Source organism: Syngnathoides biaculeatus, chromosome 4, assembly GCF_019802595.1.
Source record: "Syngnathoides biaculeatus isolate LvHL_M chromosome 4, ASM1980259v1, whole genome shotgun sequence".
Taxonomy (NCBI): domain Eukaryota; kingdom Metazoa; phylum Chordata; class Actinopteri; order Syngnathiformes; family Syngnathidae; genus Syngnathoides; species Syngnathoides biaculeatus.
The window spans coordinates 16,825,047-16,851,043 of record NC_084643.1 but is presented as its reverse complement, the minus strand read 5'-3'; the positions used below and the strand labels follow the sequence as shown (position 1 = coordinate 16,851,043).

Sequence of the window (25,997 nt, the reverse complement as noted above, 5' to 3'; positions counted from 1 at the left end):
CATGGTTTAAGGTTGGATTATGGCGGGTTTTTTTTCTCAAAGTTTGGGATGTAGAATTAAAAGTGGTCGCGTGAGCTTGAAATTTTTTTCTGTTCTGGTAACATGAAGAATTTTTAATTCGACTTCCTAGGCCAAAAAAGGCAAAGTCCAAAGGAAAGACATATAACACCGTGACTACCAAGAAACCTTGCATATTCCCTCGGGCCCGAGTTTCGTGACATGTTAACTTTTCCCAACATACGTTGTGAAGCACAATGATCATTACATAGCAAAAAACTAAGCATTTTTTTGTCATAAAAACATTAAATTTTAAGTCAATCAGATATATTTTGGGAAATATGGACTCGCAATGGGAAAATACATACTAAACGTATTGTTAATTTGTCGTCTCTGCGACGTCCTATTTCAGACAGAAAATTTAAACTTGTTTCCTCGCATTTGAAAATCTAATTCAATTTGCTCCGTTCTGTATTATGAAATTCATCAAAAATTTCACAGAAAATGTGTTATCTTATTTTTTCACTGAAGTTTGGGAAAATATTTATATCGCTTTTTTGCGAAGACACATTGGCCTCTAAATGTGAACCAGAGAGTGAACAACAACAACTGTAAACAACACTTTGCTCAAGTTAATTAAGATAATCAGAAAATAAAAACCCTTTACAAACAAGCTTTGACAGTGTCAAAATGAATCTTTCTAATTCACCTGTGGAATGTTCTCTCACAGCCATGAAACTGGCGATTAATGCAGTTAATGGAGTCGCTGCACAGGTCGGCATGGTTATTTTGGGATTATCAAGATGGCGGATGGCGACTTCAGTTTCGGTGGCCAATGATCATCCAATCTTTTTTTTTTTTTTTTTTTTTTTGACCAGTGCCCTGAAGAGGAAATCGAAATCCGAACGGATTGAGAAACTCATAGACACGAATAGAAAAGATACGAACTCATATTAATGCACAAACACTGGGAATAACTATCACTTGATTGCAGATAAGAGTTTCGAAGAAATGGATGCATGGATCTAAAAAAAAATATTATTAGTAAAAGTAATATTCTGAATTTGTGGAATACTCCTTGAGAAAAGTAAATCTCGTATGACAATTGAGCAAGTTCGGATGTCCATGCCGTTAAAGGGATCGTCAACCTCCCCAATATGGCCCCCACTTAAACACGGCCGATAATTAACATTCAGAGTACATCGAACCTCAAAGTCATAGTTTCCCTCAAATTTATTGTATGTGGTACTACAGATGTGTCGTGTTAGCGGATTAAAAAAATAGACGCATTATATAATACGTGGAACGTTTAAGGAATTTTACTAAATGTCCCTCTTATTTTGGAATCCTTTTCCATTGTTTAGTATTAAACGTTGCTATTGGTCCCAACCTTGGCCAATAAAGATCACTGTTGTAAATCCGACTCTGCGTTCCATGTGGAAACTTGGTACTAGCAGAAGCGAGCTCCAAAAGCAAAACCATGGTAAGGATTTGTGACTCCTATTTAGTAGGTGGAAATCAAGTATATTTTTTTGGGGGGGAGGAAACAACATTGTTAACCGTTCCAACACTTGCTTAAATATAAAAGGGTGTTTGTATGAAAAAATTCTCAACGACCCTGGCTGTTTGGTTGCACCATGAGCCAATATTATTACGTAAAAAAAAAAAAAATCAACCTTTCAAGACTTTTGGACTTTTGATTCAGACGAAATAAGGTAATGCCGCAATTAACTAAATGGCTTGCCTTCTTTATCTGACCTAATGGTGGATGGGTTTTCTTTTTTTTGTTTTTCTAGTGGTCTGTAATTGAAAATAACAAGTCTCTGTTCGTCATAGGACATTTTTTTTTCATGGCATGGCGCTTTAATGTTTTCAAAGCAAAATGGGCAGCTATTTTTGTGTTTACAGAATCGCAAAGCCAGGATTTTTCAAAATCAAATTCCACCATGTAATGTGTGAATATATTTCATCCATCCATTCCTCCATTATTTTACTGCTTTTCTGGGTTGGGTCGCAGTGAAAGTAGCTTCAGCAGGGATACCCAGACTTCCCTTTGCCCAGCCACTACTTCCAGCCTCCTCCGGATCCCGAGATGTTCCCAAACCAGCTGAGAGACATTGTCTCTCCAGCGTGTCCTGGGTTGTCTCTGGGGTCTCTTTCTGGTGGGACATGCCCGGAACACCTCACCAGGGATGCGTCCTGGAGGCATCCGAATCAGATGCCCCAGCCACCTCGTCTCGGTCCTCAATGCGGAGGAGGTACGGCTCAACACTGAGCACCTCACGGATGACTGCGTTTCTCACCCAATCTCTAAGAGAAAGCCCGGACACCCTGCAGAGGAAACTAATTTCGGCCGCTTGTATCCGGGATCTTATTTCAATCACGACCCACAGCTCGTGACCATAGGTGAGGGTAGGAACGTAGATCGACTGGTAAATTGAGAGCTTCACCTTTTGACTTAGCTCCCTCTTTATCACAACAGACCGATACAAAGCCTGCATCACTGCAGACATTGCATCGATCCGTCTGTCGATCTCCTGCTCCATTCCTCCCTCACTCGTGGACAAGACCCCAAGATACTTGAACTCCTCCACTTGGGGCAGGATCTCATCTCCGACCCGAAGAGGGCACGCCACCCTTTTCCGACTGAGGACCATGGTCACAGAGGTAGGTGGTAGATGGGAGATGCTGATTCTCATCCCAGCCTCTTTACACTCTGAACTGCTCCAGTGAGAGCTGGAGATCACGGCTTGATGAAGCCAACAGAACCACGTCATCTGCAAAGAGCAGAGATGTGATGCTGAGGACACTTTACGCCTCAGCTGCGCCTAGAGATTCTGTCCATAAAAGTTTTGGACAAAATCGGTGCCAAAGGGCAGCCTTGGCAGAGTCCAACTCTCCAGAAACGAGTCCGACTTATTGCCGGCAATGCGGACCAAACTCTGACAATGGTCGTGCAGCAGTCACTCACATTTGAAAAATGTATGGGTGTGGTCAGTCATGCTCGCAGACATAAAGTTATGGGTGTGGTCCACCAGTCATATCTGCGGGTGTGATTAGGGACGGAATCTCAAGACTTTAAAATAATTTACTGGATTAAGATAACATAACTGTAAATTAAAAATGAAATAAACATAACTAAAATGGAAACTAAACATTTCAAACTCAAATGATGATTTACAATTTCAACTGATATTAGTAGAACATGATATAAAATGGTATTTAAAAATTTTCATTAATAAAAATTCATCTGACAAACTCATCTGAAAATTGCTTAATGCACTGGCCTGTCAAAGAATGAATACGAACGGTCTATCCCCGCAATGTTTTGAAAATGCTGAAAGTTTAGTTCAACATAATCAGCGTTGATGGCAACAAGCTAGCGATACATTGTAAAAAAACATTCCTGTTGGCAATCGTGATGTTATCTAGTGTAATTTATGGCGGTATCTAATCAATCCATTGATGAAAGCTAGCAGTAGATGATCTTCTTTTCCTTTCGGCTTGTCCCGTTAAGGGTCGCCATAGTGTGTCATCTTTTTCTATCTAAGCCTATCTCATGCATCTTCTTCTCTAACACCCACTGTCCTCATGTCCTCCCTCACAACATCCATCAACCTTTTCTTTGGTCTTCCTCTCACTCTTTTGCCTGGCAGCTCCATCCAAAACATCCAACTTTTTCTGTCCCTCTAATGAGCTAATTTCTAATCCTATCCAACCTGTTCACCCTAAGCAAACTATGCTATATCTTCCTAAAACATGTAGAGAGGAAAAGTTTTCAACTTCAAAATAACGTGTACTACGGGGAAAATGACTGTTCACATTTACATATATAGACAGACTAGTCTAACTTTACAACTTAGAACAAGTCAAAGTAAATCACAATGTCATACTTATTATAGTTAGATACGGAAACTGTGTTATCCCAGAAATGTTTTCAGTGTAACTGAATTTCCTTTGGCCTGGCTCATGTTGATGACTTTCGATGTAAATGCACTTGCAATATGTGAAGAAGCTCTGAACATGCGCTTTAGCATAATGTCCAAACTTGCTCAGTACAGTTAACTTCCATTTCCTGTTTCCAAGTGAATACTGATTGTTTAGGAGCAGGCTTGTTTAGTTAACGTTTATAAAATTAACACATAAATTAATGTCAAGACTACACAAAATAAGCGACTTCTTTCAATATCTTTTTCTATTCATAACAAATTTTACGCGCTCATATTTGTTTGGCACAGTTTTTAACGCCGGATGCCCTTCCTGACGCAACCCTCTGCATTTATCCGGGCTTGGGACCGGCCTACAGATTGCACTGGTTTGTGCCCCCCTAGGGCTGCATAGGTGGCAGAAATGAAGATGTTGAGGTTCTCGCTCGGAGTGACCAGGTTGGATAGGATTAGAAATGAGCTCATTAGAGGGACAGCCAAAGCTGGATGTTTTGGAGACAAGATTCGAGAGAGCAGACTTCGATGGTTTGGACATGTTCAAAGGCGAGAGAGTGAGTATATTGGTAGAAGTATGCTGAGGATGGAGCTCCCAGACAAAAGAGCAAGAGGAAGACCAAAGAGAAGGTTTATGGATGTGGTGAGGGAAGACATGAGGGCAGTTGGGGTTAGAGAGGAAAATGCAGGAGATAGGCTAAGATGGCAAAAGATGACACGCTGTGGCGACCCCTAACGGGACAAGCCGAAAGGAAAAGAAGAAGAACAAATTTTACGCGCGTGATTTTTCATGCCAACAGCTCGTATCAGGGGGTTCGGTACTCCATACTCCCGAAGAAATTACCACAGGACTCCCCGAGGGACACGGTCGGACGCCTTCTCCAAGTCCACAAAACGCATGTAGACTGGTTGGGCGAACTCCCATGCACCATCGAGGATCCTGCCGAGGGAGGAGAGCTGGTCCACTGTTCCACGGCCAGACCACATTGCTCCTCCTGAATCTGAGATTCGACTTCCCGACGGACCCTCCTCTCCAGTACTACTGAATAGACCTTACCAGGGAGACTGAGGAGTGTGATCCTCCTATAGTTGGAACACACCCTCTGGTCTTTTTTGAAAAGAGCTTTCGTGTCCCATAGCAAGTGCCTCTATGTGTTTTCAATGGCGAATGTCCCGGTGTAACATCTGCAGGCAATATGGCTACCACTTGGATGTCGAATGAGACTTCCGCAACTTTGCGCATAGATGACATGCTCTCTGCTCAAATTAATTTTTTCGTATAGACATTGAAGTGAATAATGTTCTATGTATTTTTCATTACAATATCTATTTTAGAATGTTTATAGGTATGACAGTGAGACTTTAAAGTGGTCATTCCTAGTGTTTTAGAAAATTCCACAAAAATTCTGGCCACTTGTCATTGTTGCTAAAGTGATGGTTTTGTTCATTTACATTGTTAGCTTCGTCGAGAAGTGAGACTGCGGCGGGAGTACTTGTACAGAAAGGCACAAGAAGACAGGCTCCGAACAATTGAAGAAAAGAAACAGAAGCTGAAGGGTGCTCTCGATGGTATGAATGCCATGCTCCACATGTACATGATGTCAGTGGGTTGCAGGCTTGATCCAGTTATATCAAATAAGAGTTTATACCATCAATAAGCTACTGACTTTAAGTTAATTAATTAATGTATGTTCCAATATATTTGCTCACTCAAAACAAAGAAAAGGTCTTCTGTCCTGAGGTAACACATCTAGATGTAAATACCATGAAATTAAAAGCTGGAATTACGAACTATTGTCTCATATTTATCTTTTGATCCTGAATGTCTTCACGATCCATCAAAAACAAAATGATTGACTTTGCCGTTCCATTACTTTTGGAGTGGACTGTCAATGGTATAGATCAGGGGTGCTCAATGCGTCGATCGCGACGAGTCGATTACCGAGTTAGTTTTGGTCGATTGCGTGACTGTGTGCCCCAAAAAAAACCTCTCCTCCCTATCATCCATCTCGTGGCTCGATTCAGGTGTGGCCAATGCGTCGATCGCACGCACAAAGGCGTGTAGTAGCAAGCTGGCTTCCTATTTACCGTCACTCTCTTGCGTTCTCCACGGGAGTCACTCGTGTCCCCACCCTCCCCCAGTTGGTAGATGAGGAGAGGCTGGCTGCTTGAAAAGTAGATGGGGGGTCTGGGTACCCCTGGTATAGCATATGAATAGATCTTGTCATACATGAGATAAATGATTCCCAACCAGTGTGCTGCAAGAGCTCTTGTGGTGTGCCGTGGTAAATTATCAAATTTCCGTGACTTGGTCAAAATGTTATTTACAGCAAAAAAAAATATTTTTGTCTTTCTATGGCAGCATCATAGAAGGACGGACAGAACTTTTCTATTAGAAGGCAGAAAGTGTATAATGTGTGTATCGACTTATTGTGACATTTTTGTTTGTTTCGTGGGCTGTGAGATTTTTCAAATGCAAGGTATGTGCCTTGGCTCAATGAAGGTTGGAAATCACTGATTAGAGGACACGTTGGTTTCATCTTGTTTCTCTCCCTGTAGAAAACTGTCTGCTTCCAACTGATGTACGCAAAGATGCATTGCACCTCCAGAAACTTCTGGAGTATGATGATGATGGCGCAGAGGGTTAGTGTTATTTTAGTGCTGATAACCAAATATTTTCCCCATAATTCATATTTGGACATGTCTGTCTTCCAGGTGTTGGCTCACATATGGATGATGAATACAAATGGGCTGGAGTTGAAGATCCAAAAGTGATGGTCACCACTTCTAGAGACCCTAGTTCTAGGCTCAAAATGTTTGCTAAGGTTTGGCTCAATTATTTGTTAGGGATTTTAATGCGGCTTAACATTTTAACATCAGTTACCCAGTTACCCTGCATAGGTATACTGAGAATGGCCAAGATGTCTACACTATTAGTGAAAATCCAATGTTCCTCGTGTTGGCATACATTATATACATTTGGTGTTAGCCATAGATACTGCAAAAATAATTAATCTTGGATTAATGTAATGCTCTTTATTTTGGAGACAACCCTAAATGTCTCGAGTTGGTGAAGTGTATTTTCCCCTTGACTCTGGGCAGCAAACGGAGGAAACACTCTCAGACTGAATTTTGGGCTAATTGTTTAATTAAAAGGTTTCACAGCTGCAAGCTGCCAGTCCGATCGTCTGTTGCGTTCTAGAGGACGCCCAAAAAATCTAAGTCCTCCTCAACCTTTGTCTTCTCCTTAAAAAAATTCCTCCTACCACCCATGGGTATGGACAGGAAGTCGCACTCTCATCGTTCCTGCAGGACCCTCCCTTCTCCACCTCACCTATGTCACACCACCCCTTTCTGGCCTGGGAAGTCTCTGGGTATTGAATACTTGGGTGATATAAACCACTGAATGCAGAATTGGAACCAGAACCCTTGGTGATAACCCCAGGTGGTCACCTGTGAGGTGGCTAAATGTAAAAGCCCAAAATGGCAATGGAATTCCTTTGAAGTAGACCGGAGAGTTCCTTTGAAGTAGAATTATTGAGAGGGTTTATCTACCTTACTTTCTAAACTCAAACCTTAGTTCTCCTCAATCAGGTTTTTTTCAAATATAATGCCAAACTACACATTGGCTCAAAATGCTGCTGCTCAGCTGTGTATTTTCGAATACATTTTAAAATTCTTTTTTTCATTTTAAAATTTCTTAATGATCTTTAATCGCCTTTCCTTCCTGAACTTTCCATCCTTACACCCCTAGGTGGTGCCCCAGGTCACTAATCAGCTGCATTTTTGAGGTACCAAAATATAGGCGGAAGCCCAGAAGGGACAGGCATAGGGCCTTTTCCTTTGCTGGTCCAAGGCTGTAGAATGACCTCCCTCTCCACCAGGGGTCACCAACCTTTTTGAAACTGAGCTACTTTTTGGGTTCTGATTTATGAAATTTGTTACTAGTTTAAGACCCACTTCTGAACTGAAGTAAATTTGCTCAAAATACTTTCATAGTCATCTTAATTTGTAAATTTACCCCAGGTGTGATTTGAAAAGGAATTGCGACATAAGTTAGCTGCAGCTCACTGGTAAAAGATACACAAACAAAGAATCAATGTTGAAGTATATCCGAAACTGGCCACGAGTCTACCTGATGCCTGTGGCCACCATATTGTTGATCCCTGCTCTACACATTCGAAAATCCGGAACCTGTCTACATTTTTGAAATTCAAATCCCGTTTTTATTGGCTTTCATCTTATTTTAAGACTTAGCTTCAGTTCGTGTTTTTTTTTTTCAATTTCTTAAATTTTTGAAATTCAAATCCCGTTTTTATTGCCTTTCATCTTGTTTTAAGACTTAGCTTCGGCTCGTGTTTTTTTGTTTTCAATTTCTTATATTTTTGTTTATCAAATATGATGTGGTTGTTTAAAATGCCTCATAAATGAAGTTGTGTTGTTGTTTTGAATTATATTTGCTTAATTTCATTGATAAAGTTCTTTATTATGGTACTTGTGCAAATATGAACGTATTTGTCCTTAACTCCCATTTCACCCGGTTGGACTTGACAAAATTGAGTTATGTTAGCTGTCTGACAAACAAGTGTCTCATCCACTTCTGCCCAGGAGGTAAAGTTGATGTTTCCTGGAGCTCAACGCATGAACAGGGGAAACCATGAGATTGCTACACTGGTGCGAGCCTGCAAAGCCAACAACGTTACTGACCTTGTGATCATCCATGAAACCCGAGGACAGCCAGGTTTGTTTAATTAAAAAAATAAAAGTTAAACAACTTCAATATCAGATGTGTGTCAAAAAGGTTTCAGACTCATATTACTGAAGATGGATTTCACATTAAACTTCAAAACTACAGGTTTCCTGTTCAAAATAATCCACCTGGAGTGTAACACATGTTCCAAGCCTGTGCTTTCCTGGAAGGATTCTTTAAGGATTCTCAGCGGCTCAGTTGTCATGGCCATCTTAAAGGTCTAGTGTCATCCCTATAGATATTGAAATGAAAAATACATGGATTATTCACTTCAATGTCTACACGAAAAAATAAATATGAGTGGAGAGCGCGCCTTCAATCCGCAAAGTTGCGGAAGTGTCATTCGGCATCCAAGTTGTCACCATATTGGCTGCATTTACTGTCTGTGACATCACCCCGGACATTCACCATTGAAAATACGCTGTGGCCTCAACTGTAGGACACGCCGCTTCAGACATGGAAGCTCTTTTCGAAGAAAGCATCTCACAACTGAGTGAAATGTCTGGGACAATATTACCCTATTGTTTCGAGCCATATTTAGATGACATGTGGATCACAGCCAAACCACTTTCCCGCCTTATCCACCTCCGTGCGGCGGTGATAAACATCCACGTCCACGGCGGACATGAGCTACCGCGTGGCGAGCCACCCCGGCCCCCAACTATTGCTTTTTTTTTTTTTTTTTTTTTTTAAAGTAGCTGTATACACACCTACCTGTCATTTGGAACCGACAAAGCTCTCGTCTTCTGCACCCGTGCAATCAATTTTTCACGACGAACCGGTTCTCTTAAAAACATGAATGGTAAATCCATCCTCCTGAGTGTTCAAGCAATCTCCAGCATTGCAACGAGCCAGCATTTTGGCTAAGACGAAGGAACCACAAGCTACCTTCCCGGAGGTAAAATAGAAACAAATGAGTCCACTTGAGAACAGTCCTGCCATCTAAGTCACTTCCTGCTTCTTCTCGAAAACAAATTCCTCGAGAGGATTTTCATAGCGGGAGTTAGAAAAAGCTGTATACGTCAAAATCATGTTTTGTCGTGAGAAAAAAAGGCATGGGTCCATGAATAACATACTAAAAATCATGCATTTCATGACAGTGGCACTTTAAACTATTCATCTTTAAAGTGGGTCTCCTTGGTACAGACGTGATTTTTCCGTTTATAGGGGGAATTCCGTCTTTTTTAAATTGCATTGATTAAAAAAAAATATATATATTATTTTTCTGCAATATTCCGACCGTAACCCGTGCCAGAATCCACACTTGATTTATATTCCGGTCCGACTTTTGCAAGCAAGGTGGAAGATTAGATGCACGTCACATTCGACCAATGAAAACACTTGTTGTATACGAAGCAGATCATGGGGCCATTTTCAGGTGAACACGATGGCGGTGCTCAGGAGGAAAGAAGCCTCTCGAGTGAAAGAAGTTGATACAGTGAAGAAAATAAGTATTTGAAGACCCTGCTATTTTACAAGTTCTCCCACTTAGAAATCATGGAGGGTCTGATATTTTCATCATAGGTGCATGTCCACTGTGAGAGAGAGAGAGAGAGAATCTAAAAAGAAAAATCCAGAAATCACAATTTATGATTTTTTTTTTTTTTTTTTTTTTTAACAATTTGTGTGATACAGCTGCAATTAAGTGTTTGAACACCTGAGAAAACCAATGTTAATATTTGGTACAGTAAACGTTTCCTGTCGTTATTTACCAGGTTTGCACACACTGCCAAAAAGAGCATCTACTGGTAGCTTTCATCAATGGATTGATAATAGATAATGCCGTAAATTACTCGAGATAACAATACATCACGATGTTTGTTACAATGTATCGCTAGCTTGTCGCCATCAAGGCTGATTATGATGAATTAAACTTTCAGAATTTTCAAAACATTGCGGGGATAGACCATATTTATTCCTTGACAGACCAGTGCATTAAGCAATTTTCAGATGAGTTTATCAGATGAAGATTTTTTTATTGATGAAAAATTTTGGCTCACTCCTCCACACAGATCTTCTCTAGATCAGACAGGTCTCTGAGCTGTCTCTGAGAAACACGGAGTTTCAGCTCCCTCCAAAGATTCTCTATTGGGTTTAGGTCTGGAGACTGGCTAGGCCACACCAGAATTTTGATATGCTTCTTACGGCAGTACTTGGTTTTCCTGGCTGTGTGCTTTGGGTCATTGTCATGTTGAGAGACCCATCCACGACCCATCTTCAATGCTCTGACTGAGGGAAAAAGGTTGTTCCCCAAAATCTCACAATACATGGCCACGGTCATCCTCTCCTTAATACAGTGCAATCGTCCTGTCCGATGTGCACCCCCAAAGCATGATGCTACCACCCTCATGCTTCACAGTAGGGATTGCGTTCTTGGGATGGACAACATCATTCGCCTTCCCCCAAACATGGTTAGTGCAATTCTGACCAAAAAGTTCAATTTTGGTCTCATCTGACCACAAAACTTTCTCCCATGAATCCTCTGTATCATCCAAATGGTCATTGGCAAACTTAAGACGGGCCTTGACATGTGCTGGTTTAATCAGGGAAACCTTCCGTGGTATGCATGATTTCAAACCATGACATCTTAGTGTATTACCAACAGTCACCTTGGAAACTGTGGTCCCAGCTCTTTTCAGGTCATTGACCTCATCCTGTCGTGTAGTCATGCTGATTCCTCACTTTTTGATCCAACAGTGGACCTTTTTTCACCAAGGTGCTTGGCAATTTCTAGCCTTTCTAGCCGTGTGAAGTTGTACAATTTTGTTTCTGGTGTCTTTGGACAGCTCTTTGGTCTTGGCCATGTTACACGTTTGGGTATTACTGATTGTATGGGGTAGGTGTCTTTATGCAGCTAATGACCTCACACAGGTGCATCTGATTCAGAATAATACATGGAGTGGAGGTGGACTTTTAAAGGTGGACTAACAGGTCTTTGAGGGCCAAAATTCTAGTGATAAACAGGTGTTCAAATACTTATTTGCAGCTGTATCACACAAATAAATCGTTAAAAAAAAATCACACATTGTGATTTCTGGATTTTTATTTTGAGATTATCTCTCTCAGTGGATATGCACCTACAATGAAAATTTCAGACCCGTCCATGATTTCTAAGTGGGAGAACTTGCAATATAGCAGGGTGTTATTTTTTTCATTTATTTTCTTCACCGGAGATATGTCAAAAATAAGTTCCGATGGGATTAAATGGAACGAGAAATCGTTGATACAGTTGGAAAGAAGGAAGTTATCACTCTGTTAAGCAACTTCATTCGCAAAATCGATTGACCACCACAATAACGAGGTGAGAGTTCAGAAGCAATTACTTGTAAAAATGTCTGTATTATTCACTGATAACGACACATGACGTTAATAATTCTTGTCAAATTCATGCGTTTCCAGTCGATCACATTTGACGACCGCGGCTGCGCTCGCCCCCTCCGCGCTCGCAAATCTGCATAGTCGAGCACGAAAAATCACACAGGTGAAATTTGTTACGAGTAGAAAAAATAGATATTGAAAGACGTCGCTTATTTTGTGTTGTCTTGACATTAATTTACGTGTTTATTTCATAAATGTTAACTAAATAAACCTGCTCCAAAACAATCAGTATCCATCCGGAAACAGGAAATGCAAGTTAACCGCATTGAGCATGCACGAAAGTTAGGCCGAAAGCACATGTTCATTGCTTCTTCATGTATTGCGAGCGCATTTACGTCGAAAGTCATCAACATCATGAGCCACGTCAAAGAAAATTCAGTTGCACCAGGGGTGCTCATTGCGTCGATCGCGAGGCAGTGTGACGGCGTGCCCCCCCCCCCCAAAAAAAAAGAGACTTATCCACCTCATGGCTTAATTTAGGTGTGGCCAATACGTCGAGCGCACGCACATAAAGGCGCGTTCTAGCAAGCCAGCCTCCTATTTATGGCAGTCCCGCGATGGGTGCTCATCACAATTGCCGACAGGAATGTTTCTTGCGATGTATCGCGAGCTTGTTGCCACTAACGGCGATTATGTTGAACTAAACTTTCAGCATCTTCATTACATTGCGGGTACAGACCGTTCATGTTTATTCCTTGACAGGCCAGTGCATTTAACTTTTCTTCAGATAGTTTGTCAGATCAAGAATTTTTATTGATGAAAATTTTTAAATACCATTTTATATCATGTTCTACTAAAATCACTTGAAATTGGAAATGATCATTTCTGAGTTTGAAATTTTAGTTTTCTATTTTAGATATCTGTTTATTTTATTTTTAATTTACAGTTATATTAATCCAGTAAGTTATTTTAAGGTCTTGAGATTCCATCCCTAATCACACCCGCAACTTTATCTCCGAGCATGACTGACCACACCTGTACATTTTTCAAATGTTTCCATCACTTACTAAAACAAGAAGTTAAACGTTTTTGAATGCATACGATGTACACGCTATGAAAGCACGCTTGCATGCCATGATGCAGATATGAATTCAATTTAGTAGTTAAAAATTTTTGAATTTGTAATTTTTGGGGGTAAAGGTATGCACCTAAATAATGAACGATCATATTGTGTACATTTTGAAATCAGAATACCATTTATTGATCGATGTACTAGATATATTTCATTCATAATACAATTTATAAAACTTGCACATTAAAATTGGTGATCATTCTTCGATCATGCTTGCAGCCCCAAGACCACCAGCTATTTTTCAGTCTTTTTTCATTCAGTCAAATCACACGTCTGTTGGTATGACCCCCTATTAGCTTGAGAAAGGGGTGGAAAAATATCACATCAATCCAGGTGTGGTCAGTGTTGCTCCAGCACTATGAAGTTATTCATGGCCTGGAACTGTTATCCTGCGGCCATTGTGAGCAGGCCTGTTGTCCTGCCACACCTCTCACCTATTTTCACACACTGAATTAAGGAAACAGTAGGATTCCTTTGCTGATTGCTGTCTATCATCTGGCGCACATTGCAGGGGAAAATGCAAATTTTGGGTTTGAAATATATATACTGCATCACTATTACACACATCATACAGTGTTCCCTATTTTGGAATTCACTTTTTTTTTGTTTTTTTTTCCTTATTTATACATTTATTTATTTATTTTAACTTGTTGCGTAATCTGACAATCTGAGCGGTTTATCCTCACCAGTGCCCGCTGGAGTGCTGGAGCTTATCCTAGCTGTCTACAGGCAGAAAGCAGGGTACACCATCACTGGTTTACAGCCAATCACAGGGCACGTGGAGACAGTCTCACTCACAATCACACCTAGGGGCAATTTAGAGTCTCTAATTAATGCATGTTTTTGGGATTTGGGAGGAAACCAGAGTCCCTGGAGAAAACCCATGCAGGCACCGGGAGAATATGCAAATTCTACACAGGCGGGGCCAGGATTTGAACCCTGGTCTTCAAACTGTTAGGCCAACACTCTAACCAATTGTTCCACCTTCCCCCCACATTTATCAGAATGCCATTTATAAAATAAGTCTTAAAAAAACGTGAATGTATGTACAAGATGAGATCATTTGTTTGTCCACCATTGCAGATGGCCTAGTGGTATCCCACCTGCCATTTGGACCCACATCTTATTTCACTCTTTATAATGTGGTAATGAGGCACGATGTCCCAGACATAGGCACCATGTCTGAGGCTAACCCTCATCTCATCTTTCACAACTTTACCTCACGGCTTGGCAAGCGGGTTAGTACTCAACCATGCTCTGGTCACATGCCACTGATATCGTCTCTCACCATTTGTTCGTTAGCTCGCCTAATTAATTCTACTCACACAGGTATCCAATATCCTCAAGTATCTTTTTCCAGTGCCAAAAGATGACAGTAAACGTATAATCACATTTGCCAACCAAGAGGACTTCATCTCTTTCAGGTCAGTGTGGAGGTGTTCCCTCATTTTAAAGACCACATTGTGTGATCAGAAGACAAATCAGTAAATGTGTTCTTTTGATTTGATCATTTTTATCTTATTTCCCCTCTCTATTTATTCTTACAGACATCACACCTACAAGAAAAAAGACCACAAGAATATAGAACTGACAGAAGTGGGCCCCAGGTTTGAAATGAAGTGTAAGTATAAACTGAGCCTGGTTTACAGGTTTAGAACTCTGATAAGAGCAAATTTTAATCCAACATTTGACCTTAATTTGTATTGAACATGTTCTGGCCCTCAACTACACTGTTTTGAAGAGGATAGTGTATTTTTTGGAGAAAAGGCTCAGTATTATTGATGAGACGAGGACCAATTGCAACAGACAAATGTGTCCATTGTTGACAGTATACCAGTGAATTTACACTGAACTCTGGCTACTCATCTGAGCTACCACCACGCTGAACAAATCACGTTAAACACAATAGAAACTCAGAAATGCACTAACTCATAACATTGATATACCAAAGGATATTCCAAACCGGTTCATTATGTGCTAGTGATAGAACCGATATTGTTTGTGTTGCGTAGTCTTGTTAATATTTGGACGTTGATAATGTTCTCTCACCTCATTTCATCTCATTTGCTTTTTATAGTATATATGATCAAACTCGGCACCCTGGAAAATGAGGACACAGCAGATGTTGAGTGGCGACATCACGCGTATATGCGCACATCGAAGAAAAGAAGGTTTCTCAGTGTTGAATAGATTTACATCTTCAATATAATCCAACTTTTATAAAATGTTATATCGAATAACTTTCATTAGCACAACCATTAAAAACTGTACAATTACATTATGTCCACTGTAGATGTCAGTATTTGGTAATAGATGCGTAGCTATTCATGTTTGCTCACATCTGTTTCATATACTAAGGTTTTTTTTTTTTTTAAGTAATAAAATGCCTTGCCCAATTTGTGTTTGCTTATACTTGTATAACACAACACACTTCCAATGAGAAGTGTAATTCCTACACTTGACTAAATGGTCTACACTCAGCATCCTAATGTGACGCAGTAGATTCAAAACATGGACAATATACATTGTATGGAGAGTTTTACATATCTGAGGTACAGGTGACCGTTTCTGTTCGCCTTGCAGTCGTTTTGAAAAATAACAGATTGCAGCTAGTCATACTCAGTATTGTACAGTTCATTTACATGACAGAGGTGAGGCAACGCCCATTTCTGCAATGTCCAACTGGCGGTGTCCAATGAAAGAGCGCAGCTACAGGAAGTGGCCAATGAAACTCAAGCATTTCAGAGGTTTTTTTGCTTTCCCTGAACTTCTTGACAGATTCGACTTTAGATTGTGAGAGTTCAAGATGGCTGCCACAGGTAAGAGTTATCATTTATATGTACACTATAATAAATCAATTTGGCGGTTATATAATTACCAGTTAGCGCGAGAATTACCGCCAACACAGCACAACCATGTGCTATGTCCTGGATTTTAATGTAACGAGTCAAATCTTACGAAGCGGAGAAAGGACCAACAATGCTCAACAGCCGACGAGATTGTGGAACCCCCGAAGTTGGTTAACGCTGTTAACTGAGCTGGCTACGAGTAGCTGAAAAGTACGTTAGCCACTGGGTAGCTACATAATCTCTTCCACCACGCACACAGTTGAGGAACAACTGCTTTTTCGAGTCGAGTTAAAAGTGGCTTTTAAGTTTTAATCACTTGGCTGTGTTAGAATGATGTCACCCGTTTGCTTTTAGTTGCCATTATCTCAAACTTGTTGACCAGGCAGCTTAAAGTCTCTTAAGTGACACTGCGAAGAGAAACATGGCTTCCCACAACTCCAAATGTCACAGAGTAGACAAATCCTACGTTAGGCTAAGTGGCTAACGTGAAATAGCATTAGCATCATTCAATTGTACCTTCTAAATTTGCTGCGTCGATTTTCCGCGAGTAATCCCGTTTAACACTCCCTTTCGTCCTTTCACGGTGACTATAATGAGCGTTGTGGAATCTTAGGTGCTAGTTTACTCATAATAGTGTATGTTAAATGTGACGTTCATGTCTTGACAAATTACTTTCGACCATGTAGCACTTCGTGCCATTTGTCAAAATACTGCACCACAAGCTGGCCGTTGTTCTTATTCAAATATTGAGTCATCTTTGTGTTCAATATACATTTACTTTATAACCCACTGGAGAAGGTATTCATTCTTTATTATTTTACTTTACAATGTTTATAATGCTTCTGTGAAATGCACATTTCAACACGTATTTCTTTGCTCTGTTAAACATATATGATGACTGCACACTCCAAAAATGAAACCTGTCAATTTTGTCACAGGTTTCAAGTAAACCGTCTAGTCTACTCTTTTTGAACCAACGGGCCATGACTCTCTCCTGAGGCTTAGGTCAAGTAGAGCATCCCCCTCCTGCTTATTCTCATCATGTCCTCCACCTCTTCCTACTCCTCCTCTGGAGAAACTAGTCCAGAGGATGTGCCCCGAGGTGGGGGCACCATCCGAGTCTACCTCCCCAACAAGCAGAGGACTGTGGTGAGACAAGTGGCGCGATGCTGCTCTTTATCATCAGTTATCAATTTTTTTGTGTCTGATACTAAAATGTGCTGGTTTCTCTTTGAAATAAGTTGGTCTTGGTTTAAGTGTAAAAATTCACTTTGACATATTTCTCACTTTAGCAATTAGTGTGAAAATTAACATTTGGTTAGGCAGATGGTACTTTTAATCATCCTTCACTCGTCTCTGAGTTATAATTCAAATCAGATGTATCTCACGCTGTCACATTTGTTCGGGTGCTAAAGTCGAGGCAAATGTCCTCCTGTTTGGAGATTGCATGAGTGGATGTCCCCCCCCGGTGCTGTTTTTTGGCTTCCTCCCGCGTAACATGCAGACTAGTTTAATTGAAGCCAATAGATGTGAATGATTATCTGCCCTCTCATTTGACATATGACCAGTCCAGTGTGAACCCTGACTCTCTCCTGAATAAATTAACCATTCCTGGTAACCGTAATGAGGACAAGTGGTAGAGAAAATTGATGTATATTATAAATAATTCATACAAAAGTCACTTCAAGACACTTTCCATACAAAGAAGACAGATTATATTGCCAAACTCACATATGAACTCAAGAGACATCCCATTCCTAATATATACGTTTCATCTTGTCGGTCCAGGTTTTGAAGCTCTAACAGCTTGAGCTCTTCTGGTAATGCTGTCCACAAGGTTTAGGATTGTATTTATCTGACCTTTTGAGCATTCTTCCAGAAGTGCATTTGTGAGGTCACACACGCTGATGTTGGATTAGAATGCCTGGCTCTCAGACTCCGCTATAATTTATCCAAAAGGTGTTCTATTGAGTTGAAGTCAGATTCTGTGCAGGCCAGTCAAATCCATCTACACCAATCTCACTCATGCGTGTCTTTATGGGCCCTGGTTTGTTCACTGCTGCAGAGCCATGTTAGAAACAGAAGAACTTCCAACAAGGTTGGGAGCGTGGAATTGTCCAAGAGATTGGCTCCTTAGTTCCAATGAAAGGAACTCTGAAGGATTCATCTTATCAGGAGCTTTTGGACAATTAATTGCTCCCAACTTTGTGGGAACATTTTGGAGAAGGCCCCTTCATGTTCCGATATGATTACTTATTAATGAACAAAGCATGGTCCATAAAAACATAAATGAGAGAGTTTGTTGTAGATGAACTTGACTGCCTTGCACAGAGTACTCAGACCTACATTAAAGAACACCTTAGGGATGAATTACAGTGCAGACTGAAAGAGTGTCCAACATCTTATGCTGCATCAATGTGTAATCTCACAAATCAATTTCTGGAAGATTGGTCACATACACTCCTGAAACTTGTGGAAAGACTTTTCAGAAGAGTTAAAGCTGTTATGGCTGGAAAGGTGAAACAATGTCATATTAAATCCTGCTGAGATAGGAATGTCACTTCAGATCATAGGTAATTCAAGGCAGGTAAGTGAATACCTTTGGCATTATAGTGTTTTTTTTCTCACATAAAATATTAAAAACCTTTACTTTTAAAATGGGACTTGAATTTGACATTGTCAGTGTTTGTGAAAGAGCCATCTCCTTTTCACAGGTGAATGTTCGGCAAGGACAGACGGTGTATGAGAGTCTAGATAAAGCACTCAAAGTGAGAGGCTTAAGCCAAGACTGCTGTGCTGTATATCGCCTTCTAGAAGGGTAAGATTGTATTCGTGTCTGCTAAGTTTTCACTAACATGAGCGAGATAAGATACAAAATGTGCTTGTTTGAAATACAGTGCCCTCAATAATTATTGGCACCCCCAGTTAAGATGTGTTAAAAACCTTAAAATAAATTCAGTGTTTATTACTGAAGAATACTGTCACTGAAAATTTTAGGAAAATGTAACCTTCAACTCAAATGAATTGTAAGAAAATAAAGAAAATCCCTGACTAAAAACTAATGATTTTTCATTAAATCACTTGTTCCACAATTATTGGTACCCTCAACAATTCCCAGGAAATAAATCTAATTGAAGCATTTCTGTCATTTCTACAGTAGTTTACAAAGTTTACCAGAGTATATAGGAGCATTTAATTAGTAATTCATCACTTCCTGTTTCCCTGGGGTATAAATATGACATGACTCAACTGCAGCTGCCCATATCCACTGTGAGAGGAATAATTAAGAAGTTCAAAACAACTGGAACAGTGGTAAACAAGCCTGGACGAGGACCCATGTTGATTTTGCCACCACGCACAGTGAGGAGGATTAAGAGAAATCAAAAGATCTCCAAAGGTCACTGTTACAGAATTACAACAAATTTTAGCATCCTGGGGTCACAAAGTCCCAAATCAACCATCAGGCGCTGTCTACACGCCAACAAGCTGTTTGGGAGGCATGCACGGAGAAAACCTTTCCTCACTCACAATCATAAACGAAAACGTCTGGAGTTCGCCAAGCGGTATTGGGGCTTCAACTGGGACCGTGTGCTGTGGTCAGATGAGACCAAGATTGAGCTATTTGGCAACAAACACTCTAAGTGGGTCTGAGTGCCACGAAAGATGCGCATGCTGAAAAGCACCCAATACCCACTGTGAAGCATGGGGGTGGGTCAGTGATGCTGTGGGGCTGTTTCGCTTCCAAAGGCACTGGGAACCTTGTTAGGCTGCATGGCATCATGAATGCTTTGGAAAACCAGGACATTTTAAATCAAAATCTGTTGACCTCTGACCGAAAGCTCAATATAGGTCGTCACTGGGTCTTTCAACAAGACAAGACAAGACCCTAAACAAATGGCCAAATCTACACAGAAATGGTTCACCAGACACAAAATCAAGCTCCTCCCATGGCCATCTCAGTCCCCGGGCCTCAACCCCGAGAGGACGCAGGTCTCTGGATGATTTAGAGAGATTCTGCAAAGAGGAATGGCTGAAGATCCGTCTTTCGGTCTTTTCCCATCTTGTCAAACATTATAGGAGAAGATTAGGTGCTGTTTTGTTGGCAAAAGGGGGTTGTACAAAGTATTAACACTAGGGGTCCTAATAATTGTGACACACATTATTTGATGTCAAATAATTATTTCGTTATGTGGGATTTTTTTCCCCACTGAATAAATGCACTTGTATTGAAGGTTGGATTTTTCTCTTTTTTCCATTAAGGTCCCATATTATTTAGAAAAAAAATATTAGAAGCTAAAAAACACATTTTAACCAGGGCTGTCAATAATTACGGAGGGCACTGTAAATATGGAAGTAATACTTTACTGCCAATATGTCAGGCTATAGAAGTTGAAATACCAAGATGATATTGTTGAATGAATGTGGTACAATTTTATTTAATGCACACAGTATGTATTGTTTGATTTTGTGTTTTTGCCAATGAAAAGGAGAAAACTTGAAAGAGTTAAGACATTGTTCCCACCTAAAAATGACAGATCCTGGGTGATCAGATCACAGATGTGAAGCACTGAGACTGCAATAGTGTGAATATGTTCTGAGTTGACAAATTATTGTGCACAGTCTGTCATGTGTTTTGACTTGATTGGCATGATACTCTATTTCCCGAATTTAAGGAACAGTTTACTTATAATTAATAGGTTGTCCAATTTCATTAATTGTATTGATTTGCACAAATAGTACCAGAATCATTATTTTTTTGTCTGCGATATCAGGGTATCTGAACTTTCAGAAACTAAACATTGGATGAATGAGTACACGCATTGGCATACACACCAGATTGTAGTTGAGTCAGCAGTCCTTTCAATGTGGCCCAGGACCCAATAATGTGGTCACATGCATCTCAGATCACCACTGCACTGACTACATTCAAACCTATATTTCTATTCACTTTTGAGCAGATAAACCAAGATCAAAGAAATAAATACCGCGCTATCCCAGTAGATTTGATGAAATGCTGTGTGTGGGCTCTGACATAAAGTTAGTTTGCTTTTGTGACTTCCAAAATTTTGGCTTGTTCATGGTGACAGTATCTGACCCATTTATCATACAAGCAAAACAATTCATGTAGTGGTGTAAAAAGAGTCTGTCCCCTTCCTGATTTATTTATTTTGCATGTTTGTCACACACAAATGTTTCCCAACATCAAATAAAATTAAATATTAGTCAAAGACAACACAAACACAAAATGTGATTTTTAAATTATTTCTATTATCACTGGAGAAAGAAAATCTAAACCTACATGGCCTTGTGTGAAAAACAGATGGCCTCCTAAACCTAATAACATGTTGTGTTACCCTGAGTAGTAAAAATTTTAGTCAAGCGTTTTTTCAATAACTTGCAACGAGTCTTAAAGCGCTGTGGAGGAATTTTGGCCCATTCGTCTGTGCAGACTGGTAGCAGAATTGTTTAACCACCTTGGAGGTTTTTTTTTTGTTTGTTTAATCCATTAAAGCCAAAGCTTCTGAATAGAATTCAGGTCTGGACTTTTTCGACACCACTCCAAAGTCTTCTTTTTCTTCACCAATTCAGAGGTGGACTTGCTTGTGTGTTTGGGATCATTGTCATGCTGCAGAACCCAAGTTCATGTCAGGTCGAAGTGATGAACAGATGGCTGGACATTCAACTTCAAGTTTTTTTTTTGTTTTTTTGTTAGACATTAGAATTCATTGTTCAATTTATAACAGCAAGTATTCTGGGTCCTGACTAGCAAAACAACCCCAGACCATCACACTAACACCTCCATATTTTACTTTTGGTATGATGATCTTTTTATCTGAAATGCTTTTACTTTCAAAACAGGCATAATGGAAGACAAAGCTTCCAAAAAGTTGAAGTTTTTCCTAGCCAGACCATAGAGTATTTTCCCAAAAAGATTGAGATGAACCTTCATTTTGCTCAGCAGTGGTTTTTGTCTTGCAACTCTCCCATGATGGAGTCATGAACACTGACCTTAAATAAGGTAAGTGAGGCCTCCAGTTCTTCTGAACGTTTTTTGGGGATTATTTGTGACCTTTTGGATGAGTCGTTGCTGTGGTATTGAGGTAATTTTGGTTAGGCTGGCCACTTCTGGGAATGCTTCTCCAGAAATTAAAAAAACTAAATCATTAAAATAGTGCATTTTGTTTTTACTGATTAGCTTTGAATACTGTTTAAATTTTATTGGTGATGGGAAACATTTAAGTGTGGCAAAAAAATCAACAATGGGGCACTTTTTCACCCCACTTTATGGGCAAGTTTTATGTTGGGTAAAATTACCAGTTCTACCCCAGTGATTTGGTTGATGGTGAGAATTTACAGTGGAAGTCTCTTGAAATTTCTTGTCAAACCTCGTACACTCCTGGTACAGTTTAAAGTCAGTGGCAGTTTTTTTTTTTCTTTCCTTTTTCTTTTAATTTGAACCTGCGAAATCTCACCATTGAAGTGTTGAAAAGAATATGAATGGGGAAAAATATGGATAATGGACAAAAGAAATACAGTAATACAGTGGGACATCTACATACAAAATGAATCAATTCCGGAAGTCGTTCCGTAATGGGAAATAAGTAGAAGTGCTTTTTACACGTAAATAGCCTAATCCATTCCAATCACCCCCGCCCCGCCAAAAATAATCATTACAAGTACATAATGTAAAGAATAACAAAAATTGTTAATTTACGTATGGCGTTGGGTGACTATGTGAAGAAAAGGGTGAATGACCAGGAAAAGACATGGTGGGTATGAAGGAGGAGGCAAATGCTTGACAGCTGAGGAAAAACATGCGTATGAATATACGCATGCACACCACTTAATTTTACTAAAAATTTTTTGGAGCCCATAGTGAATAACGATGAATGAACTTGCAGTACACAAGCAAAAAAACTCACGAAAAAGTTGTACTTTTTCAATGTGTGCTAGCGTGATTTGGTGACAGTTGAGTGTCCCAGGGAAACACAAACCATCATGGATAAAGATTGATGTCCCTCCTAGTCAATGGGACACCAAGAAGATCCTACATCGATAACCAATGGGAGAGCAGCACTCTTGTGCGACACAAACCAAGATACATGATGTGCATCATGGGTACAGATTGACGTCGCTCCTAGCCAATGGGATGCAAGGAAGATGCTATGGCAATTGCTAAAAGGAGAGCAGCTCTGTCACACAATAACATTTGACTGAATTTGGGGTCTGTGAATCCAGCGCTTATAATTTTCCTTTCATGTCCTGAATTTCCTTTGTAACTATAGAACACATTTTTCCGAGGTGGTGTTTTGTAACCTGAATTTTTCGTGACTAGAGACATTCGTAAGTCGAGGTACCATAATACGTGTTTAACTTGGGACAGAGCACGGTTTGTTTGAAGCCACCCACGTTTCAAGTGAGCGAAAGTAATGGAACAGACATTAAGTTATCTTCAAATAGCTACAATTTTAATATTTGGTCGGGTAACCCTTTTTTTGGAATAACTGGATGAAGCCTGCTTCCCTTTGACTGACCAGAATGTTGCATTCTTCCTTTGAAAAGCTTTTCCTGCCTTGACTGCTGCCTCTTTCAGTTCTTGTCTGTTTTGGGGGTTTGTCCCATCAATCTCCTCTTCAAGAAATAAAATGCAAACTCCCAAATTTGTTTTCCATAGAAGGCTTTCCAATATTAAAAAAAATGTTTATGAAGATGGATGTTTTCTGTTTTATCACATATGGTTTGTTTCGCGTAGGTTGAATGAACAGAATATTTTGTCCCCTATTACACAATTGACCCCTCCGTAGAAATTGCGCAATCCGTGTCACTGACCAATCAGAGCCCAGAGATCTGCATAAACCACGCCCCCTTTTTGGACCCGCAGTTTTCTCAGACAACGCTGCATGGTCCAGTATAGCTTCTGTTGGCGTTTTATCGTGTATTTGGGTTCTTTAACAATAGATATGGTTAAGAGGTGTAGTCACAGACTTTATAATAGTGACGACAGGTATCCTGAAAAGCTAGTTGGTGGACTTCAATTCGTACCCTTTCCAAAACCGAAGACCCAGTACGAAAAATGTCTTCGATGGATCAAACTTTGTGGAAGACCGCATCATCAACTGAATCCATCTATAATCAACCAGAACAGATATGTTTGCACGAAGGTAAGCCCTATAATTTGATTTTCAATACGTCTCATATAAATGAATTAGCAGTTCTTCGCTTGCATAACATAGCTACATATGAATGATTGACACACTTGATCTTTGTTGAGCGATATTTTGCGATGATCTGACTGCACAAACGTGTCTCTGTTCGGCGGCTACCGAGCTAAGCTAAACCGGACTATGTTTGCACGAAGGTATGCCCTATATTTGATTTTCAATACATGTCTCATATAAATGAATTCGCAGTTCTTCGCTTCCATAACATAGCTAAATGTGAATGATTGACACACTTGATCTGTGTTGAGCGATATTTTGCAATGATCTGACTGCACAAACGTGTCCCTTTGTTCGCGGCTAATTAGCTAAGCTAAACCGGACTAGCAGTCCTAAAAGCCTTCGACGTTCACCGAGACACCAAGACTGAAGGAAGGATGTTTGAGGACACTAAAGTAGTGATTGTCGTACTCGGTCGGGACTTACGTAGGTTCGGCACTAATTCAAGAATAATTATTGAGGGGAGCACGTGTCGTTACACAAAGAAAACGAGAGAAACAACTCGTAAATCAAGCCTCGCATTCTTTTCCTTCATACGGTGGTTCACAAACGGCTATACAGATACACATACAGATTCTGCACACAAGTGTGATATGTAACACGAAAATAGGAAACTGTCAATGACGAATTCGTCTTTGGCTTATAATATATTATATTATGTGGCTTCTCGGTCTTCCTCTGCCTCTGGAAAGGTCTCGCGCTAATATCAATGGTTTCTCCATCGATATGCATGTAAATACCATTGAAATACCCCTCGCTGAAATACTTGAAGCCCTGCTGTCTGCTTTTCAACGATATTTCACTGTTAGCTAAGAATGCGAGTCAGAAATCAGCCGGTAAATCGGACAGTTTCGATCTATTCTTTTCTTGCTGCGCCGCCCTTTTTGCTAATTGTTTGTCTGACGTAGGTGCACGTGGCGTGACGTCAATTCAGGAGGCGTGGTTATGTGCCCTGTACAGAGCGGTCAATTCACTAGCATTAACATTGCCTGTGTATAAGAGATCTTGTTCATGACTGGTGTCAAATATTCTACATTCACAAACCAATAATCACTGTTTATCTGTGTATCTCTTGATTGATTTTTTTTCTAACATGTCCATGCAGAATGGTGGATTTGAACTTCTTTTGTGCTGTAACATTTTTTTTCTGTGCAACATGAGGGTTTGAAAATACTCCATCTCCCCTTTTTAACTTCTAAAATTATTCTGTTTATTCAAAATGGAGCCAGAGAGAAAATGGATTTAGGGGACAGAACAGACAAGGGGATTAGGGATACAAACCACAGGAAAACAGTAGTCTAGATCAGGTGTTCCCAGACTTTTTTTACCCCAAGATCTACTTCTTAACCATCCAGCCTCTCGCGATTGATTGGTTTGTTTTTTGGTTTTTATTTTTGAATGACCAATGATGAAATAGAATGACCAAGTCACAAAGATCTACCCACTACAAAAATGCAAAACACATTTATTTAAAATTATATTGAGAATTCTTAATATGTGAATGTATGTTTGTGTGTCTTGCCAAACCGCATGAACCAATATTGCACAACACAACATAGTGAACCATAAACATTTTTTGTAACTGAGTTCACGTAGATGGTCACTAAGCACCACACAAATGAAAATGCACACCTGGGCTGTGTCACACACGTCAGTGGATTCGTCCAAATACAGTGAGAAACACTCACAAACTCCAATGTCCTTCCACACATCAGACATGGCTTTACAGCGCCGTGTAACTGAAGATAATATTTCTGCCTTATTTTTAAAAGATTGGAACTACGAGTCAAC

The 25,997-nt window shown here is 40.0% G+C and overlaps 2 protein-coding genes across 6 annotated transcripts in view; both read left to right on the top strand.

Moving 5' to 3' along the window:
• Nucleotides 1–1,098: 1,098 nt before the first annotated feature.
• On the top strand, nt 1,099–15,534 carry imp4 (IMP U3 small nucleolar ribonucleoprotein 4). Of its 3 annotated transcripts, none has more exons than XM_061816365.1 (9): nt 1,100–1,480; nt 5,399–5,507; nt 6,498–6,581; nt 6,654–6,763; nt 8,547–8,679; nt 14,222–14,376; nt 14,468–14,562; nt 14,686–14,759; nt 15,216–15,534. In XM_061816365.1, exons 1-9 carry the CDS (start codon nt 1,478–1,480, stop codon nt 15,326–15,328), a joined length of 876 nt encoding a protein of 291 aa, XP_061672349.1. In that variant the 5' UTR covers nt 1,100–1,477; the 3' UTR covers nt 15,329–15,534. The 3 variants fall into 3 exon arrangements, with proteins under 3 accessions (XP_061672348.1, XP_061672349.1, XP_061672350.1); XM_061816366.1 differs by lacking the exon at nt 1,100–1,480 and adding an exon at nt 1,694–1,712; XM_061816364.1 differs by lacking the exon at nt 5,399–5,507 and having other exon boundaries at nt 1,099–1,480.
• Nucleotides 15,535–15,854: 320 nt separating this feature from the next.
• araf (A-Raf proto-oncogene, serine/threonine kinase) overlaps nt 15,855–25,997 on the top strand; it is a 63,082-nt gene continuing 52,939 nt past the window's right edge. Inside the window, exons 1-3 of one of the 3 annotated variants that reach the window (XM_061816808.1) lie at nt 15,855–15,957; nt 16,926–17,136; nt 18,702–18,805. In XM_061816808.1, the coding sequence (XP_061672792.1) occupies nt 17,029–17,136; nt 18,702–18,805 (212 nt within the window). In that variant the 5' untranslated portion in view covers nt 15,855–15,957; nt 16,926–17,028. Of the gene's footprint in view, nt 15,958–15,998; nt 16,198–16,286; nt 16,786–16,925; nt 17,137–18,701; nt 18,806–25,997 lie in introns of those variants that run through there. The other 2 variants (XM_061816807.1, XM_061816809.1) reach the window with 2 other exon arrangements.